This window comes from Carassius carassius, chromosome 31 (genome assembly GCF_963082965.1).
Source record: "Carassius carassius chromosome 31, fCarCar2.1, whole genome shotgun sequence".
Classification (NCBI taxonomy): domain Eukaryota; kingdom Metazoa; phylum Chordata; class Actinopteri; order Cypriniformes; family Cyprinidae; genus Carassius; species Carassius carassius.
In genome coordinates, this window is record NC_081785.1 from 27,945,729 (window position 1) to 27,963,544 (window position 17,816).

The 17,816-nt window shown below is 41.0% G+C and overlaps 1 protein-coding gene across 1 annotated transcript in view; it reads right to left on the reverse strand.

Annotated features, from left to right (window-relative positions):
• The window catches only part of LOC132111834 (EARP-interacting protein homolog), a 54,039-nt gene that overhangs the window by 24,751 nt on the left and 11,472 nt on the right, over nucleotides 1-17,816 (reverse strand). Inside the window, exon 4 of the mRNA XM_059519455.1 lies at nucleotides 15,838-15,994. Within this exon, the coding sequence (XP_059375438.1) occupies nucleotides 15,838-15,994 (157 nt within the window). The remainder of the gene's footprint in view (nucleotides 1-15,837; nucleotides 15,995-17,816) is intronic.

The following is a 17,816-nucleotide window of genomic DNA, read 5'->3' on the forward strand; positions in this document are numbered from 1 at the left end:
TTAAAAACGCATTTCTTTCACCAAGCATTCAAGTAATGCATCTCATAATTTGTAACTGCAGTTGTATCTGATCAAATGTGCATTCTTATTCTTTAGCTTGGGTTAAATTAATTTTACTTTTTTGGAACAGCAGTTACGGTAATGATGTCTCTATTTGTTTCTGTTTTGCCACGGGATGTAACTAGGATTTACACAAGCTCCAGTCTGGATCCAGAACACCTGAGAAGAGATGATGCTGACCCTCAGAGGACCTCAGATGATGCTAACCCTGAAATAACATACAGAACTAACAGATATTGCTACTTACTATGAAATCGGGAGGCACACTCATCCAACTGTATTTATTACCACTGTTCTCACGTTGCTGCTGTTCATAGTGTGTATATAATCCTACATTGCTCTGTTCATAATGTACATACAATCCCTACATTGCATTCCTATTTATATTCTGTATATACTCTGCTCAATACTGTATATAGCAACTCCACTGTACATTCTGTATATCATAGCTTCACTTATTCTGCACTTTTATGTATATAAAACACTATATTCTTGCACTTCTGGTTGAATCTAATCTAATCACATTACAATCACTGTTAATAGTGTTCATTGTCTGGTTGACTATGACTTGTATTAATTTTTTAAAGAAATTCCTTTCACATGCACATAAACCGACAGTCACCACTTATAAGCTACTACTAAATATTGTAAAAACTCTAATTATAATTATTATTAATATAATCTAATTATATTAAAATCTGTTTAATTGCAATTAAGAGTGACTGCATCTAACTTTAAGACATAAATTTAGTCTAAATAGAACAATAAAAAATAAAACTGAATTAAAAAAACAAAAACACAAACAAACATGTTTTATCTAAATATTTAGTTACTGGAAAAATAATTGCTAGTAATGCCACTATTTTTATTGCCACTATTTATTTTTCTGCATTACACTGAATACACACACACACACACACACACATATAGATATATCCAGGAAGAAGTGTATATTTGATGCTCAGGTAAATGGTAAATGGCTCAAGTTTGATCTGAGGGAAGAAGGCAAGGTAGGAGGAGAAATGTCAGGAGGGAACCCATGTGTAGCAAATGTCCACAATATAAAGGTGTGTGAGCATTAACTGGCCCCCAGACATCACAGAGATTACGCCATCATTACGGAAAGTATTGACTGACCTATATAACACAGTTTGCTTTCGTTTCTTCTCAGGCTTCAATTGATCTAGCAGCGGTGGCTCTGATAAGCCATCACACAGCCATTAGCCTGTCACATGCTGCCATCGCTACACGCTCAGCACGCCCCATGCACTAATTCTCACAAATGCTCCACTGGCCACAAAAAAAATAACAAAACACAAGTCTTGTTGGGAAATTTTGCATTGATATTTCCTCTATTCTCTTCAGGGAAGCATAAACTGGAATGCTTTCAAAACAGACAAATATGCACTTTTTAACTAAGAACAGAAAAAGCTTCTGAAAGATGTGGTAATTCCCTATGATCTCACATGGTCAGAATTTTGTTTATTTGAACAACATGTACAGTAACTTATAATATTATAATAAACTTATAATATTTAGAGGTAGGTTATGTGTGAATTCCATCTGTGGCTGACTAACCAAACTCCATGGATACTGTGCTGTTGTGTTCAGCAAGAGCTACCTGTGAGGAAACATGAAGCCTCATTCATCTTAAAACAGACTGTATTAGAAGACCAAACACATTATTGAGACCCCATCACATACAACAAAACAAGCAGACCCCTGAATCCATACAGACCATATAAATGCATTATGCTTGATTGTACATAACATAAACCTAAATATGATCAACAATGCAGCAACTGCAAAGTTTTGCGCTTTTCAGTGCAAGGAAAATCAAGTCCTTACACAACCAATACTTTGTTTTGCTCCTTGTCCAGTGTCTTCTTTTTCATGACTAGATCACTGCAACTCACTCTTTGTCAATTTACCAACACCTGCCTCGAGCACATGTAAAATGCTACTAGTTGACTTATACCCAATCTTTGGATCAAAACTTACATTTAGCGCTATACTCTGGCTTCCAAGTAAGTGTTGGAACTACATTCATGGCCTTCTCTGGCAATGCTGACAAAAGCCTGCAGAACCATTTCACTCAGTCATCACACTACAAAAACCTAACCACACCACTCTGATCAACTGTACCTTACCACGATGAGGGTGTATGGTGTTGACCAGAGTGGTGTGGTTAGGTTAGGTTATGTAATGTGATGACTGAGTGAAATGGTTGAGTGGAATAGCTTGTGCAATAGCCCCATTCAACAAGCTTTCCTGTCTTTCTCCAAAGCCATTTTGTTTTAGTTTTTTTAGTTTTTTTGTATTGATATTTTCTTTATTTCTCATGGCTCCTGTCATGGCCTTGAAGAAGTCATTGGCCAAATTTTCCTACTAGACCATTTTTCTTTCACTGGCTTCTTCTAAATGCTCCCTCCAGAGCCAAGACATCTCTAAAAGGAGGAAGCTTTTGGTTGCCTCAAAGACCAGAACGATGTCTGATATCAAAGTAGTCTGTATCAACTTAAAAGAGTAATATGTGTGAATGATCAAAGCATACTCTTTCTCTGGATTACCAGTACCGATATATCCCAATTTATTTGTCAGAAAAAAGTACAATGTGTCATCCAGTGGATTTTCAACAGCTCCATGGCTCCAGTGCACTTTTCTGTTTTCTCTAGTCATCCAACATTTTAAAAACACCCTTTTAATGTATAGACAGCCAACTTTTAGACACCTTATCTTGCCAACGGTGAATTATCCATTTAAGTCCCTTTCCAAGGCTACTGAGACCTGCCAGTCTAATGCAGATGCAAGGACCCATACCTTGAGCACAAGGCAAGTTGCTTTGGATAAAAGCATCTGTGGTGGTTCCTGGCACTGGCTGCTCAGGAGCTCATTCAAAAGTAATCATCTCAGAGGAAGCACACTACAGCCTCACCCTCCCCATCCTAGGCTACCTTTGAGTATCTGGGTTCCTTGTACATCATCACCTTTCTTGCCAGAGACTTCAAGTAAGTCATAGTTTCATAGTTAACTCTGGTGAAAGCTGCTTACTTGCGTGCCTACCCACCTACACCAACAAAGGCTAAAATACCCGGATGCCATGCAGGCCTCTGGTGAAAGCTGCTTACTTGCGTGCCTCACCACATACACCAACAAAAGCTAAAATACCCGGATGCCATGCAGGCCTTGTAATTTCTAGGCAGCTGTGACTAGTCGACTGCTCTCAACCAACATTTCAGCATGTGGCAGGTGGTCTTAACTGCTGTTGTGGCCTTAAGGCTGCTGTTGAAACATTAAGACCAGTGACATGTACTTTGTTGGTTCACATCCTTGCCCATCCAATCGGCTTCAGTAGGATTCACCAGATTTCTAGTACTGATTTTTCAATGACTGTCAGGTAAGTCGTGGAGGCCTAGAATGTTGGTTGCTGCACCCCTATTTTATTTTGGAGGGAACAGACTTGACAGTATAAATGTATTGCCAAGGCAAAGGGAATCATTGAGATGGTGTAGCTTGACATAATTCTGTGCCACTCAGAAGTCAAACCCAGCCAACATTCAACTAAATCTGAGACAATGTCTAGTTTAAAACTCATACTCACCAAATTAAAAGTTTAGTGTGAAGAAGCATACGTAAAGGGATTTGCTTCCTTGTGCTTGAGCACTAAACAGAAGGACAGTGAGCTGTCTTTATCTGGTTTGCAACTTAAGACTTTGTAGGCTGATTTACTGAAGAACGTATACACTGAAAATGTGAACTGAGAACTGAGCTGATTTCATCCCTTTCCAAGTCAGTAAAAACCCAGTGTTATGGCTTGCATATAGGGGTGAATCTGCAATTCCCTCAGTTCTCCCAATCCCATCTGACTTTGTCTAGTCTCACACCTTGTTTGACATCTAGTTTCTCATGTTTCTTTTGCTGTAAACCTTTGCGCTTTCACCTTCACAGGCTTCTTCTTGGTCGTGTCTGCATCTCTTCCCTCATTTAACCACTTTTACTTACTTTAACGATTCCTTCCTGCATCTCACTGATACTTTTGTGACCAATGGACCAATTTCAATGCTCCAAGAGAGGTAACAGCACAAGTCAAATGACCCAGCCAATGTGACCCAATATCTCCTAATGTCGCTTTCTTCTGCATTGCTCTTGTTGTCAAAAACAATATCAAAAAGATCAGCAACACTTCAGACACCCGCAAATTGTTCACAATATTCTTCTCTTTTCTTCTTCTTGCCACTATCCGTTCTGACTGGTGATGACTTGGTCAGATTTTACCAAGGTGGTGACCATCAGCAACCACCTTAGTTCAAATTCACAACCAACCACTACCCACGCTGTTCTCCTCCTTCTGTCCTCTCACATAAGTCTCTGAATTTCTTCATTTTCAATGTCCTATAACTTACAGCATTTCCCTTAACATCTACAAAGTTGTTTGCCACTTTCACTTCAGTCCAACCTCAAAGACATATAGTGCTGGGCGGTTTGACCAAAAATTTATATCACAGTTTTTTTCAAAATTATGCTGGTTTGTGCAGTTTTTTTCCAAGACGTGCTTGCGGCTAAGGTGCTGGAGCAAATTGCTCGTGTTGCCACAATTTTAGCCCGACAGCACTTGCATAAAATGGTTGCTTAGTCTACGTCAGATTTTTGGAAACCAAAAAACCTCCAAACAACAGACCCGGCTCTTCTTTTTGGCACAAGTTCTTCTGTATCATGTTTTACTAGTTCTGCAGCATCCATCTTCCCTGTAACGCCTGTTTCACACATACTCCGTCTGCAGTGCATATGCAATCCGCAGCATGGCTCATTGTGCTTTCACACAGGACGCGTTTGCAGTCCGCTACTGATCCGCGTCTGTTTAGTCCACAAACACAACATTTGTTCATTGATTTGATTTCATATCATGTAAAAAAAATATATATACATATATTTTTTTTTCAGCATTGTGAGTCTTTTATCACAGAACAGTAACAATCTTTCATAGTTATAGACATTAAACTCAATAAATATAAACAACACATTATTCACGCATTTTTCTTCTAGGTTTGTATAAGCTGCTCAAGCAAGCGGCAAAACATTTAAAAACAATAATAAGCCTACTTTTCTTGTTAAAATATTTAAAAATTAAAACACCACAGACAGAAACAGTCTCGTGCCTTTTGAATTTAAATCTTTATCACAAGCAATCCCACTGGTCTTAACCCCTTTGCTTGCAAGCATTGCCGATGGCCCCAGTTTATTATTGTTTCACTTTCACAGCACGTTAAACATCACTCTCTTACTTGATCTGGACAAACTGTTCATCAATTGAAAGTTTAAAGACTCAAGCTTCGATATTTGACCAATGTTTTGATAAAACATTGTTGCAGTGACAGTTATTTAGTAATTTATGTCAGGAGTGCAAAATAATAAATCCGTATTATGCCAAATTTTGAATAGAAATTCACCACTCATTCATATTCAGTCACGTCAGCAGCGGTTTATTTGTGTTCACATAGACTCACTGAACAGCGTCAATAATGATTTATAGACCAAAGATGCATATCCGCGGAGATATATGGATATATTTACTGATGTTTACTTCATATTTCTTCAGACAGAATCGTCATTTTCCACTGATTTACGCGATCTAATGATAAACAGCCTCTCCCAGCGCTGTCTCTGTGTGTTTGCTGAACTTTGTTTTTCTGCCTCCAAAAAAGTGAATATATATATATATATACAGTACAGACCAAAAGTTTGGACATACCTTCCCTTCCAAGAGTTTTCTTTATTTTCATGACTATGAAAATTGTAGAGTCACACTGAAGGCATCAAGGGCTATTTGACCAAGAAGGAGAGTGATGGGGTGCTGCGCCAGATGACCTGGCCTCCACAGTCACCGGACCTGAACCTAATCCAGATGGTTTAGGGGTGAGCTGGACCACAGACAGAAGGCAAAAGGGCCAACAAGTGCTAAGCATCTCTCGGGGAACTCCTTCAAGACTGTTGGAAGACCATTTCAGGTGACTACCTCTTGAAGCTCATCAAGAGAATGCCAAGAGTGTGCAAAGCAGTAATCAAAGCAAAAGGTGGCTACTTTGAACAACCTAGAATATGACATATTTTCAGTTTTTTCACACTTTTTTGTTATGTATATAATTCCATATATAATTCCACATGTGTTAATTCATAGTTTTGATGCCTTCAGTGTGAATCTACAATTTTCATAGTCATGAAAATAAAGAAAACTCTTTGAATGAGAAGGTGTGTCCAAACTTTTGGTCTGTACTATATATATTTTCCTTTTTTATCTAAAAGTGCTCTTTTTCTTGTTTTAAGCCTAGCCAAAAACCCATGTGTGGCATGTGAAACACAGTAGGCTTTAATTAGTATACATTTATTGTGAAATCATTGCATTTCCGTGTCAATCCATGTTCATTTTACCCGCAAACAATGCGCTGTAACTTTAATGCAGGGCGTGCAGCACAGCAAAAATAGACTCCGTACGTTTACAATCGCTGCACTGCTGCAGATGCACCGCTCCTGGAACGCACTGACGGACAGCAGCCGCATGCAGTATGAACGCTGGAAACCGTTAACATGGGTGCGTAAAAAAATACCCAACACATACGCACCGCAGACGAGTATGTGTGAAACAGGCGTTATAATGTAACACCAGAGCACTGCTGTGTTTACCCTCAGCACGCCTTGCAGTCGCTACTTAGAAGTGCAACATTGTAAAGGGTCCGTCGGTCCCACTTTATATTAGGTGGCCTTAACTACTATGTACTTACATAAAAAAATAAGTACAATTTACTTATTGTGTTCATATTCTATTGTAAATCACTTTTGCTGCTATTGAGGTGGGATAGGGGTAAGGTTAGGGAGAGGGTTGGAGGTATGGGTAAGTTTAAGGGTGGGTTAAGGGGTAAAGTATGGGTCAACAGTGTAATTATAAATGTAAATACAGAAATTAAATACAGATGTAGTTACAAGTAGTTTTTTTTTTTTTTTAATAATTACAATGTAAAAACATGTATGTACACAATTAGTACATTTTACTAAATTATTAATTAAAATGTAAGTACATAGTAGTTAAGTCCACTTAATATAAAGTGGGTCCGGTCCATCTGAAACAGTGCCTCGCGGCCGCGCCGCAACATAACGTTCCTTTCGAACGTTGAGTAATTAAATACATCGGTATGGCGGTATATTAAAAATGTATATAGTAAAACGAAAATATACACAGGTTTTCGGTATAAACTGGTATACCGCCCAGCACTAATATCCTACAAGGTCTCCTGGAGAGGAGGGATGTCTGAGTTACATCAGCTAACCAGTAATCCTCTTCAATTTGCACAGCCTAGCTGGACAAAAATCATAAAGGCACATGGCTTCTCCTGTCACTGATACACAGCTCTATCTGTTGTTCCAACCTTTTGATCCTACTGTCTTAGCTCACATCTCTGCTTCCCTTTCAGACCTCACAGCCTGCATGAAGAAGTGTCAGTTTTTTGTTTAAGCTCAAAAAAGACAGAGCTCCTTCTAATTCCAGCAAACCTGTTAGTCAATCACAACAGCACTATACAACTGTGTTCCACAACTCTGAAGGCAATTAGGACAGTAAGAAGAATTGACTACTGGATAAGGCTGTTGGCCAACATGACTAAATCTCTCCAGATGGTTCTGAATGGGGCAGTGCTTATATCCTTTAATCAGCCAACAAGGACCCACACACAGCCCTCTTGGTCTAATTTGTTACCTAAAGGACAGCTGTACCAATGCTGACCTTCAGGACTGACACTGGAAATACACTGCCTTATTTCACTTCCTGTTTGTTGTTGGCGGCTGTACTGCGTTTGAGCTCCGTCACTATATTCTTTTCATTGACTATTTTTAACTCAAAAATCAATTTTATACATCATCGTCTCCGTTTATATAACGTGTGAATATATCCTCTATTGTATTAGACTGGACTATTGTAATGCACTTCTAGGTGGTTGTCCTGCTTCGTCAATAAACAAGCTACAGGTAGTCCAAAATGCAGCAGCTAGAGTCCTTACCAGGTCAAGAAAATATGATCATATTACCCCAATTTTACAGTCTCTGCACTGGCTACCTATTAAGTTCCGTATCAGTTACAAATTATCATTACTTACCTATAAGGCCCTAAATGGTTTAGCTCCTGCGTACCTAACTAGCCTTCTACCACGCTACAATCCATCACGCACCCTAAGGTCACAAAACGCTGGACTTTTGGTAGTTCCTAGGATAGCAAAGTCCACTAAAGGAGGTAGAGCTTTTTCACATTTGGCTCCCAAACTCTGGAATAGCCTTCCTGATAATGTTCGGGGTTCAGACACACTCTCTCTGTTTAAATCTAGATTAAAAACGCATCTCTTTCGCCAAGCATTCGAATAATGTATCTCTTAAATTGTGAGTGTAGTTGCATCTGCATTTTTATTCTTTAGCTTGGGTTAAACTAATTTTACTTTGTTGGATCAGCAGCTATGCTAATGATGTCTCTATTTTGTTTCTATGTTTTGCCACGGGATTTACATCCCGTGGTAACTAGGATTTACACAAGCTCCAGTCTGGATCCAAAACACCTAAGAAGAGATGATGCTGACCCTCAGAGGACCCCAGATGATCCTAACCTTGAATCAACAAACAGAACTAACAATTATTGCTACATGTGTGACTGCATCATATAATTACTATTAATTAATAATATTGATAGTTCATCATCTAGCTGACTACGTCTTGTATTATTATTATTTTTTTTATTTTTCTAAAATCCTGTCAAACGTGCACAAACTACTAGCTACTACTAAATATTGTAGAAACATAATTTTCTGTAAAGTTGCTTTGTAACGATTTGTATTGTAAAAAGCGCTATACAAATAAACTTGAATTGAATTGAATTGAATTATTCAATTACACTCTTACAGGTGCATGTTCCTTCACACTATTTATGGTCAGTGAACATTTTGTGCCTGGTGGTTCCTTCACAATGGGGTACAAAGTCATTTTCAAGAACCTTCACCCTCTCTGTTCCACTGTGGTTGAATGGGCTGCCAACCTCCACCCAAACTGCAGAAACCAAACACTATTCTCTGTTTATCTATTTGTGTATGTTTCATTTCTGCTTTAGCTAGTGTGCAAATAAAATGTACACTTGAAACTCTGAATACTACAACGCAATCTCTACCCTAGGACTCAAACACACTGTACTATGACAAGACAAGATACATGCACACCGTGTCACGGCCGGGATACAGGAAAACACGTGAGAGATCCAAATGCGAGTACGTCTTTTATTAGGGGTAATCCAATCATAAACAGTCCATGCAGGGGTCAAAACCAAAAAGCAATCCAATATAAACAGACATGAACACAAGAGCAAGAACACAACTAGACTTTGACGGGAACTTCAACAAGGACTCTGTGACACCTACTAAGACAGACAGGGTATAAATACACAGGGAGAGACAAACGCTAATGGGGAATTGACTGAGTGCAATGATTAATGACCAGTGACAGCTGAGTGCAATGATTAGACAGAGAACGTGGGGAATGTGGTTCATGAAGTGACAGACACCGTGGGGAAGGAGGACATCTAGTGGATACCCAGGGAACACAAACCAGACACTGTGACAATACCCCCTCACTACGGAGCGGCTACCAGACGCTCCAAGACATGACTAACAAAACAAGACCAGGAGGGAGGTGGACAGGTGGAGGTTTAGGGGGAGGGATGGAGGGCCAGGTAAAAAAAAGGGGGAAACCAGAGACAAGAGGAACATGTAAAGCGGCAAAACAGAGAACAGAAGTGTAACACAAAACAGGGAGACCAGGAGGGAGGTGGATCAGTGGAGGATCAGGGGGAGGGACGGAGGGCCAGGCTCACAGAGGGGAACAGGGACAGGAAGTGCACACAAAAAAAAACAACCACAACAACACAGGAGATCAGGATGGATCAGGGCGTTCCGGAACCCAGGATGACGCCGACCAGGCAAGACCCCAAGGCGGAGCAGAAGACCTCCACAACCGTGGGGTCAGGACGGAAACCCCCAGGGCGGAGCAGAAGACCACCACAACCGTGTGGTCGGGACGGAAGCCCCCCAGGGCAGAGCAGAAGACCACCACGTCCGTGTGGTCGAAACCGAAGCCCACCAGGGCGGCGCCGAAGACCACCACAGTGGGATCGGACTGGCAGAAGAGCAAGTCGGGTAGAACAAGTCTGAAACAAAGAACATGAACATGTTAAGGGTAGCCTCCGTGGCCACAACAGAAACAGTCGGGTGCTCAGAGAGTTTGACTGAGACGTGACGAGCCTCTGGAGGTTCCGCAGAGGCGAGGAGAGACTCTGGTAGTTCAGCAGAGACGTGGAACGGTTCTGGTAGTTCATCAGAGACGTGGAACGGTTCTGGTAGTTCATCAGAGACGTGGAGAGGCTCTGGTAGTTCATCAGAGACGTGGAGAGGTTCTGGTAGTTCCACAGAGAAGTGACGAGACTCTGGTAATCCCATGGTGTTTATACTGGATTCCAGAAGATCAGTGCTGACTTGACTCTGCTCATGAAGATTATTGGTGACTTGCATTTGTTCATGAAGATCATTGGTGACTTTTATTCGTTCATGAAGATCAATGGTGACTTGCCTTTGTTCATGAAGATCAATGGTGACTTGCCTTTGTTCATGAAGATCATTGGTGACTTGTATTTGTTCATTAAGATTAATGGTGACTTGCCTTTGTTCATGAAGATCAATGGTGATTTGCCTTTGTTCATGAGGAATACTGGTGACTTGAATTCTCCCATGAAGAACGCCGGTGACTTGACTCTGTCCTTGAAGATCACCAGTGACTTAACTCTGTCCTTGAAAATCACCAGTGACTTGACTCTGTCCTTGAAGATCACCAGTGACTTGACTCTGTCCTTGAAGATCACCAGTGTCCTGACTTGACTCTGGAAGGTCAACGGTGACTAGTCCAGACTCTGGAGGGTCAACGGTGACTAGCCCTGACTCTGGAAGGTCAATGGTGACTAATTCTGACTCTGGAAGGTCAACGGGGACTAACCCTGACTCTGGAGGGTCAATGGTAACTAGTCCTGACTCTAGAGGGTCCACGAGCACCTGACTCGACTCTGGAGGGTCCACGAGCACCTGACTCGACTCTGGAGGGTCCACGAGCACCTGACTCGACTCTGGAGGGTCCACGAGCACCTGACTCGACTCTGGAAGGTCAACAGGAACTAGCCCTGACTCTGGAAGGTCAACGATGACTGACCCCGACTCTGGAGGGTCCATGAGCACCTGACTCGACTCTGGAGGGTCCACGAGCACCTGACTCGACTCTGGAGGGTCAGCTGGAACCTGACTCGACTCTGGAGGGTCAACTGGAACCTGACTCGACTCTGGAGGGTCAACTGGAACCTGACTCGACTCTGGAGGGTCAACTGGAACCTGACTCGACTCTGGAGGGTCAACTGGAACCTGACTCGACTCTGGAGGGTCAACTGGAACCTGACTCATCTCAGGAAGGTCAACTGGGACCTGACTCGACTCTGGAGGATCAACGAGAATATGACTCGAATCTGGAGGGTCAACCGGAATCTGACTTAACTCTGGAGGGTCAACGGAAACCTGACTCAACTCTGGAGGGTCAACGGAAACCTGCCTCAACTCTGGAGGGTCAACGGGAACATGACTCGACTCTGGAGGGTCAACAGGAACCTGACTCAAGTCAGGAAAGCCTACTGTAGCTGCCATCCTCTGCAGTGGCTCCGGGCTGGCGGCCACCTTGTGCAGTGGCACTGGGTTGGTGGCCATCTTGTACTGTGGCACTGGCTCAGCAGACGTGATGTGAACAGTATCTGGATCGGCACTGAACACTCCTGGGAATCTCTAGGATTTTGGACAGCATGGAGAAATAATCCAAAAATGTCTCAGTGGCCATTCTGGGCGTTGGCGCTGGACTGGTGGCCATCTTGCATCGTGGCACGGGGCTGGCGGCCACCTTGTGCTGTGGCGCTGGGCTGGCGTCCATCTTGCCTCGTGGCGCTGGGCTTGTGGCCATCATGGGCAGTGGCGCTGGCTCGGCGGACGTGCGCTTCTTCTCCCTTCTGCATCCGCCATGGTGAGACGATGGCTCTGATCTGTCCCACATGAGCCCCGGGTCGAAGGGGGGCCATGGTGGAGAGCGATGCTGAGCCTCCTCTCGACCACTCCCCTCCTCGGCGACCTCCCCTGGTCCCGCGAAACACGACCAGGTGGGTTCCCTCAAAATGATCGCTTCTCACCCGCTCGGTGGCTGGGGAAGAAGAATCAAACGACATACCGCTGGATCTCGCTGTGAAGGAGTCCTTCTGTCACGACCGGGATACAGGAAAACACGGTGAGAGATCCAAATGCGAGTACGTCTTTTATTAGGGGTAATCCAATCATAAACAGTCCATGCAGGGGTCAAAACCAAAAAGCAATCCAACATAAACAGACACGAACACAAGAGCAAGTTCTTCAACAAGGACTCCGTGACACCTACTAAGACAGACAGGGTATAAATACACAGGGAGAGACAAACGCTAATGGGGAATTGACTGAGTGCAATGATTAATGACCAGTGACAGCTGAGTGCAATGATTAGACAGAGAACGTGGGGAATGTGGTTCATGAAGTGACAGACAAAGTGGGGAAGGAGGACATCTAGTGGATACCCAGGGAACACAAACCAGACACTGTGACACACCATATTCACAAATAGAGGAAAACAAGTGGTAGAAACCACTAATAACTTGAATTTGAAAAAGACTGTCATTGAGTGAACATCTATTTCTTAGAACTGCTTTTTTTCTCAACAAAAAAAGCAATTACATTCTTACATCTTTTAATCCTCTTCAGGAGAAGACACACACGCTCCAAGCTGCCATGATGTTCATGGTCATGATGCCTTGGCTAAGAAATGTCCCATTATTCATCAGTCTCACTTTAGAACAGCTGCATGTGGGTTATTCAGGGTTTATTGAAATTCATGTATGCTGTTCCATCATCAGGCTATTGTTGATCAAACACTGCATTTTTATAAGTTGTCTATGTTATAGTACAAACATTGCAGTTTAATCAATCTGGCATCTGTTGTTGATGGTCCCAGTGCTGTATCCACTGTCCCCTTGCAGATGGATGAATGATGGAGGAAACGAGGGGTTACCAGGAACATCTTCAATCAACCTATTTCTGATGACAGAGTCAAAACTCATTTGTGTTTGTACATATTCAAATATGCAACACATTGCACCAAGTTTGACGCCAGTGACCCCAAATGTGACTAACTGAGACATGCAATGTTTGAATTTTGCACAAATTGCCCGTTTTAAATAAAAGGCAGTTTTGGTGATATAGAATCTAACATAACATCTCATAACAGCTCTATCTCCAAAGTAGAAAGGGTTTGGAACAACATCACAAAGACAAAATAATTTTTTTGCATGAACTATTCTTTTAATCTTTAATTTGGCCATTTATCTTTCGGTACAGTGAGAAGGAGATCTGAATTTATTAAAGGTGCCATCTGTCATATCTGGCAAAAAAATCAAGTCATACTCCACATTCCATACCAGATGGGGGCAGTATGCCTCAATAAAGTGAATTGGTCTACTCCAGAGTAACAAACGAGAAACGGCAGTCTCTATGCTCCGCCCTACCTTCACAACAACCCTAGAGCATAGCTGAAGCCTATAAGACAGCGGTTCTCAATTGCAGTCCTCGCGCCCCACTGCTCTGCACATTTTGAACGTTTCTCTTAGCGCTTCAGACATTTGTTCTATTCGAACATAAGTGCCCTGCGAAGTGGACATCACAGGATATTCAGCCTTGATTCCAGTTCGAAGCGAACGTAGCTATATGTTCCAATCAAAGTGCATTGAAGTGCGCAAGACGTGAATTTAAATTGTATTGATTTACAGAGGTATATTATGTCACAGTTGTCCATGTTTAAAGACGCTGCACAGCACAAATCAGTGAATGAATTTTTCAATGTGAGGTAAACTTCAACAGATTTCCCCTGCTCAGAGAGTAGGGAGCAATGAACAATTGGAACACAGTTCATGCACGGAGTTCATTTCTAACGAGCTGATTATCTGAACCAGGTGTGTTAACAAAGAGAAACGTGCAAAATATGCAGAGCAGTGGGGCGCGAGGACTGGAATTGAGAACCGCTGCTATAAGAGGACGTTTTGCCTCCAGAGGAACGTTGGGTGATGTCAAGTGATTTTGAAACATGACATCTTCAAGCTATTCCCGTTACCTTTACCAGTGAATATGTTCATATTCGTTTTGTTCATATTACATTGAGTTGTATATACACATTATTTGAATTAAATTAATTTGACAGACAGCATTCTGTCAACATCATTGGTCAACATCAGACAGCTGATGTTGATCAAGCTAGCGCCAACCAACGTAACCAGAGCTGCCAACTCTCAAGCATTCACCGTGAGACACACGCAATTGACTCTTTTCACACGCTTTCATGCAACACATCAATTTTCTCACGTACAGAAAAACCACGAAGCAAAGAGGACACGGAGACCAACAGACTAGACAGAGCAGGTTACTTATGATATAAAAAAATGGGTAAGTTATAGATAGCTAATTATCAAACGCAGCTATGGTTAGCCATAGCTAACATTAGCACGCTTATAGAACAGCCTTCGATACATTTCTTCGATACATTTCTTCGATACAATATGTTATAACTTCCCGAAAAAAAATACACAAACATATAAAACAAACTTCTAGCGAAATACTAACAGCATCTAACTTACCAATCCAAAAGAAATGTTGCAAGTTCGGTGTCGAACCTCATTTCTTTCAGGTCCATCAGTTGTCTCCAGCGATTGAAAGCAGTGCCGATGTTTACTCTGGTTCGGCTCCTTTTCTTATCGGATTTGATTTGTGATTCCGAGCGCGGTTGTTTCCCTGTAGCGGGTGGTGGTCTCTTGCCAAGGGCTTAAGTCATCCTTCCGCTCTCTTCCCTGAACTGAAATGTAGTGGGCTGTACTTTCCACACGATTGACATCAGGTTCAAGTACGCCCACAAGCCGTGCGTGTAATTCGTGTATTGCAGGTTGGCTGGTGGTTATGTTGCCCGCATACCGCCTCCCATGGCCGAAACTGGTATTACGACACCTGTCGGGCCGGGGCTAGTAATGCTACTGCTAATTAAGGTTGATATCTCTGCAGCACTATAACTTGACATTTTTTTAATGACATCATAGCCTTATTTCTTCTCATACTTTTGATGCGTGTAGGTCATTTTTTTTATATTTTTACCTCAATTTTTGCACATGGCACCTTTAAATTTTTTAGTTTAACTGAAGCAAAATTCCATTAGATTGAGCAACTCCCTCGTCTGATGGATGTGAGTATGATGGCTTGCCACTTGGCAAAAGCTTCAAAACACAACCAGGATTTTCTATTCTGCATTGTGAATTATGGTGCATGAAATAAAGCATGTGAATGACACAAAAGATATGTGCAGAGGTTGAAAATAAAACCAAAACAGATGGATGCATGAAATACTGAGCAAATAGTTATCTGTAACATCTAGAAAAAAAACAGAACAATAGATTGAAGGGAGGCAGAGCCAAAATGCTGCAAGAGACGGAGACAAAGCGAGACAGAGAGAGAGCAATGGAAATAAAAGCCATGACAAGAAGGATAGGAAGCTAGGAGCTAGGAAAGAGAGAGAGAGAACGGGGAAGCTGCAGGGTTAAATCGATAGTGTGTGGCGTACCAGGCCACGCTGCCATGGGCCGTGTTGTCAAGGTGACAGAGGAGCTCCAAGGTCTGCGGGTTGTTTGATGAATCATCGGGGGACTCGTGGCTGCCTGATTCCCATTCCGGGGGCATCCTCCACACCGCAGCACATGTGAGCACTCGACTCTCAGACGCTGGCCGATAGGAAACACACACACAGAATCTCACATAAGCATGCATGCACACAAAACAGACACAGCCACTTAGGCTCATTTGAAATCTGAAGCACAAAAACCAAATAGAACAAAGATGCTGAGTCTTCAGATATGCAGATATTATTTGAAGGTTAATTTACATGATGCTATATATTCACGGGAATGTTTAGGGTTCGTTTCTAATGTATCCGTGGACTGTCTTCCAGCAGCACATGCCATATGAGCAGTACAGGGGTGTGCAGCTCTGTTCTCTCAGTAGTGAATACTGCCTCTAGGGGCCAGATCACTCATGATGCTTTTATTATTTCACAGACTCATATTTGCAACTGAAAATAAATAAATGAATAAAAGAATAAATAAATAAATAAATGACTAACAAATAACATAAACTAACAATGAAAAATCCTTCTAAAGTATTTGTTAATTTATTCACTTGTGAAGACTTTCATTTAACACACTAATGTTTAAGACAAATAAAGAATTAAATAAATAAATACACACATAAATAAACAAAAATCACTACTGTTTTGGAAATGCTGAAATCTGTATCACTTTGAATTTGTTAACATTCGTTAATTACATTAGTTAACATGAACTAACAATGACAATTATTTCAAAACCATTTATTAATTTGAATTCATGGTAACACTTTAGAATAGGTAACACTTGTTAACTATTAACTACGACTTTTCTCTCAATAAATTCTTAATTTGCTTCTTATTAATAGTTAGTAACGTAGTTGTTAGGTTTAGGTATTGGGTTAGATTAGGGATGTAGAATAAATTCAAGTAGAATAAGGCATTAATATGTGCTTAATTAGCACTAATACATGGCTAATATTCTAGTAATATGTATGCTAATAAGCAACTAATAGGTGTAACCGTAAAATAAAGTGTTACTGAATTCATATAATTTCAACATAAGTATATATTTTTAAAATCAAAAGTTTTATCTTTTCATGTTGTTCATGGTCCTGAGCTGACCCAAACTAACACTGAACAATATTTTTATTAGCTTACATTAACAAAGACAGACAAAGATTTAACAAATGTATTGCTCATTCTTAGTTAACAGCAGTTAATGCATTAACTAATATTAACTATTGGGACCTTCTTGTACAGTGTTACCTGGAAACCTTAATGCAAATATGAATGCAAAAAAACAACAACAACAAAACAAAACAATTAAATCCACAAGACACAGTGTTAGTATTTTTACTTCTTTACCGGTTTTATGCACAATCTTTACATTTCTGTACTTTATCAGGTTATTATTATTATTATCATAATGAGAACCTTTAAGCCACAACATTGTCTTAGTTTAGTAGAAAACACACACACATATTGTTATTTAAAAAATGAAGACAGAAATAGGCAGCAGGTTCTCTTCTGATGTGTGGGGAGGTGAGAATAAGTGTTCGCTTCGGAGTAACAGCCACTTTGGGAGACACTCAGAAATGCACATCAGCACTTTCTGCTAGTTATAAGTTACTAGATAAAAACCTGTAGCCAATAATTACACATTTAAAAAAATATATGGCTTGTGCATTATCTCAAGTATTAAGCTTATAACTTGCACTGTAAAAAAATAAAAAATAAAACAGAGATTCTGTAAATTTACTGTAAAAAAAAAAAAAAAAAAGGTCAGTCATGGTTGCCAGAAATTCACTGTAAAGAATAATTGTGTTTCTGATATTATGGGATGCCTGTATATTTTACACCTTTCATTAAGTGATATACGTATATACCTTACTTCAACTACCAAAATCTGCTTTTTACTTTTAAGTGTCCAGATAACCAGC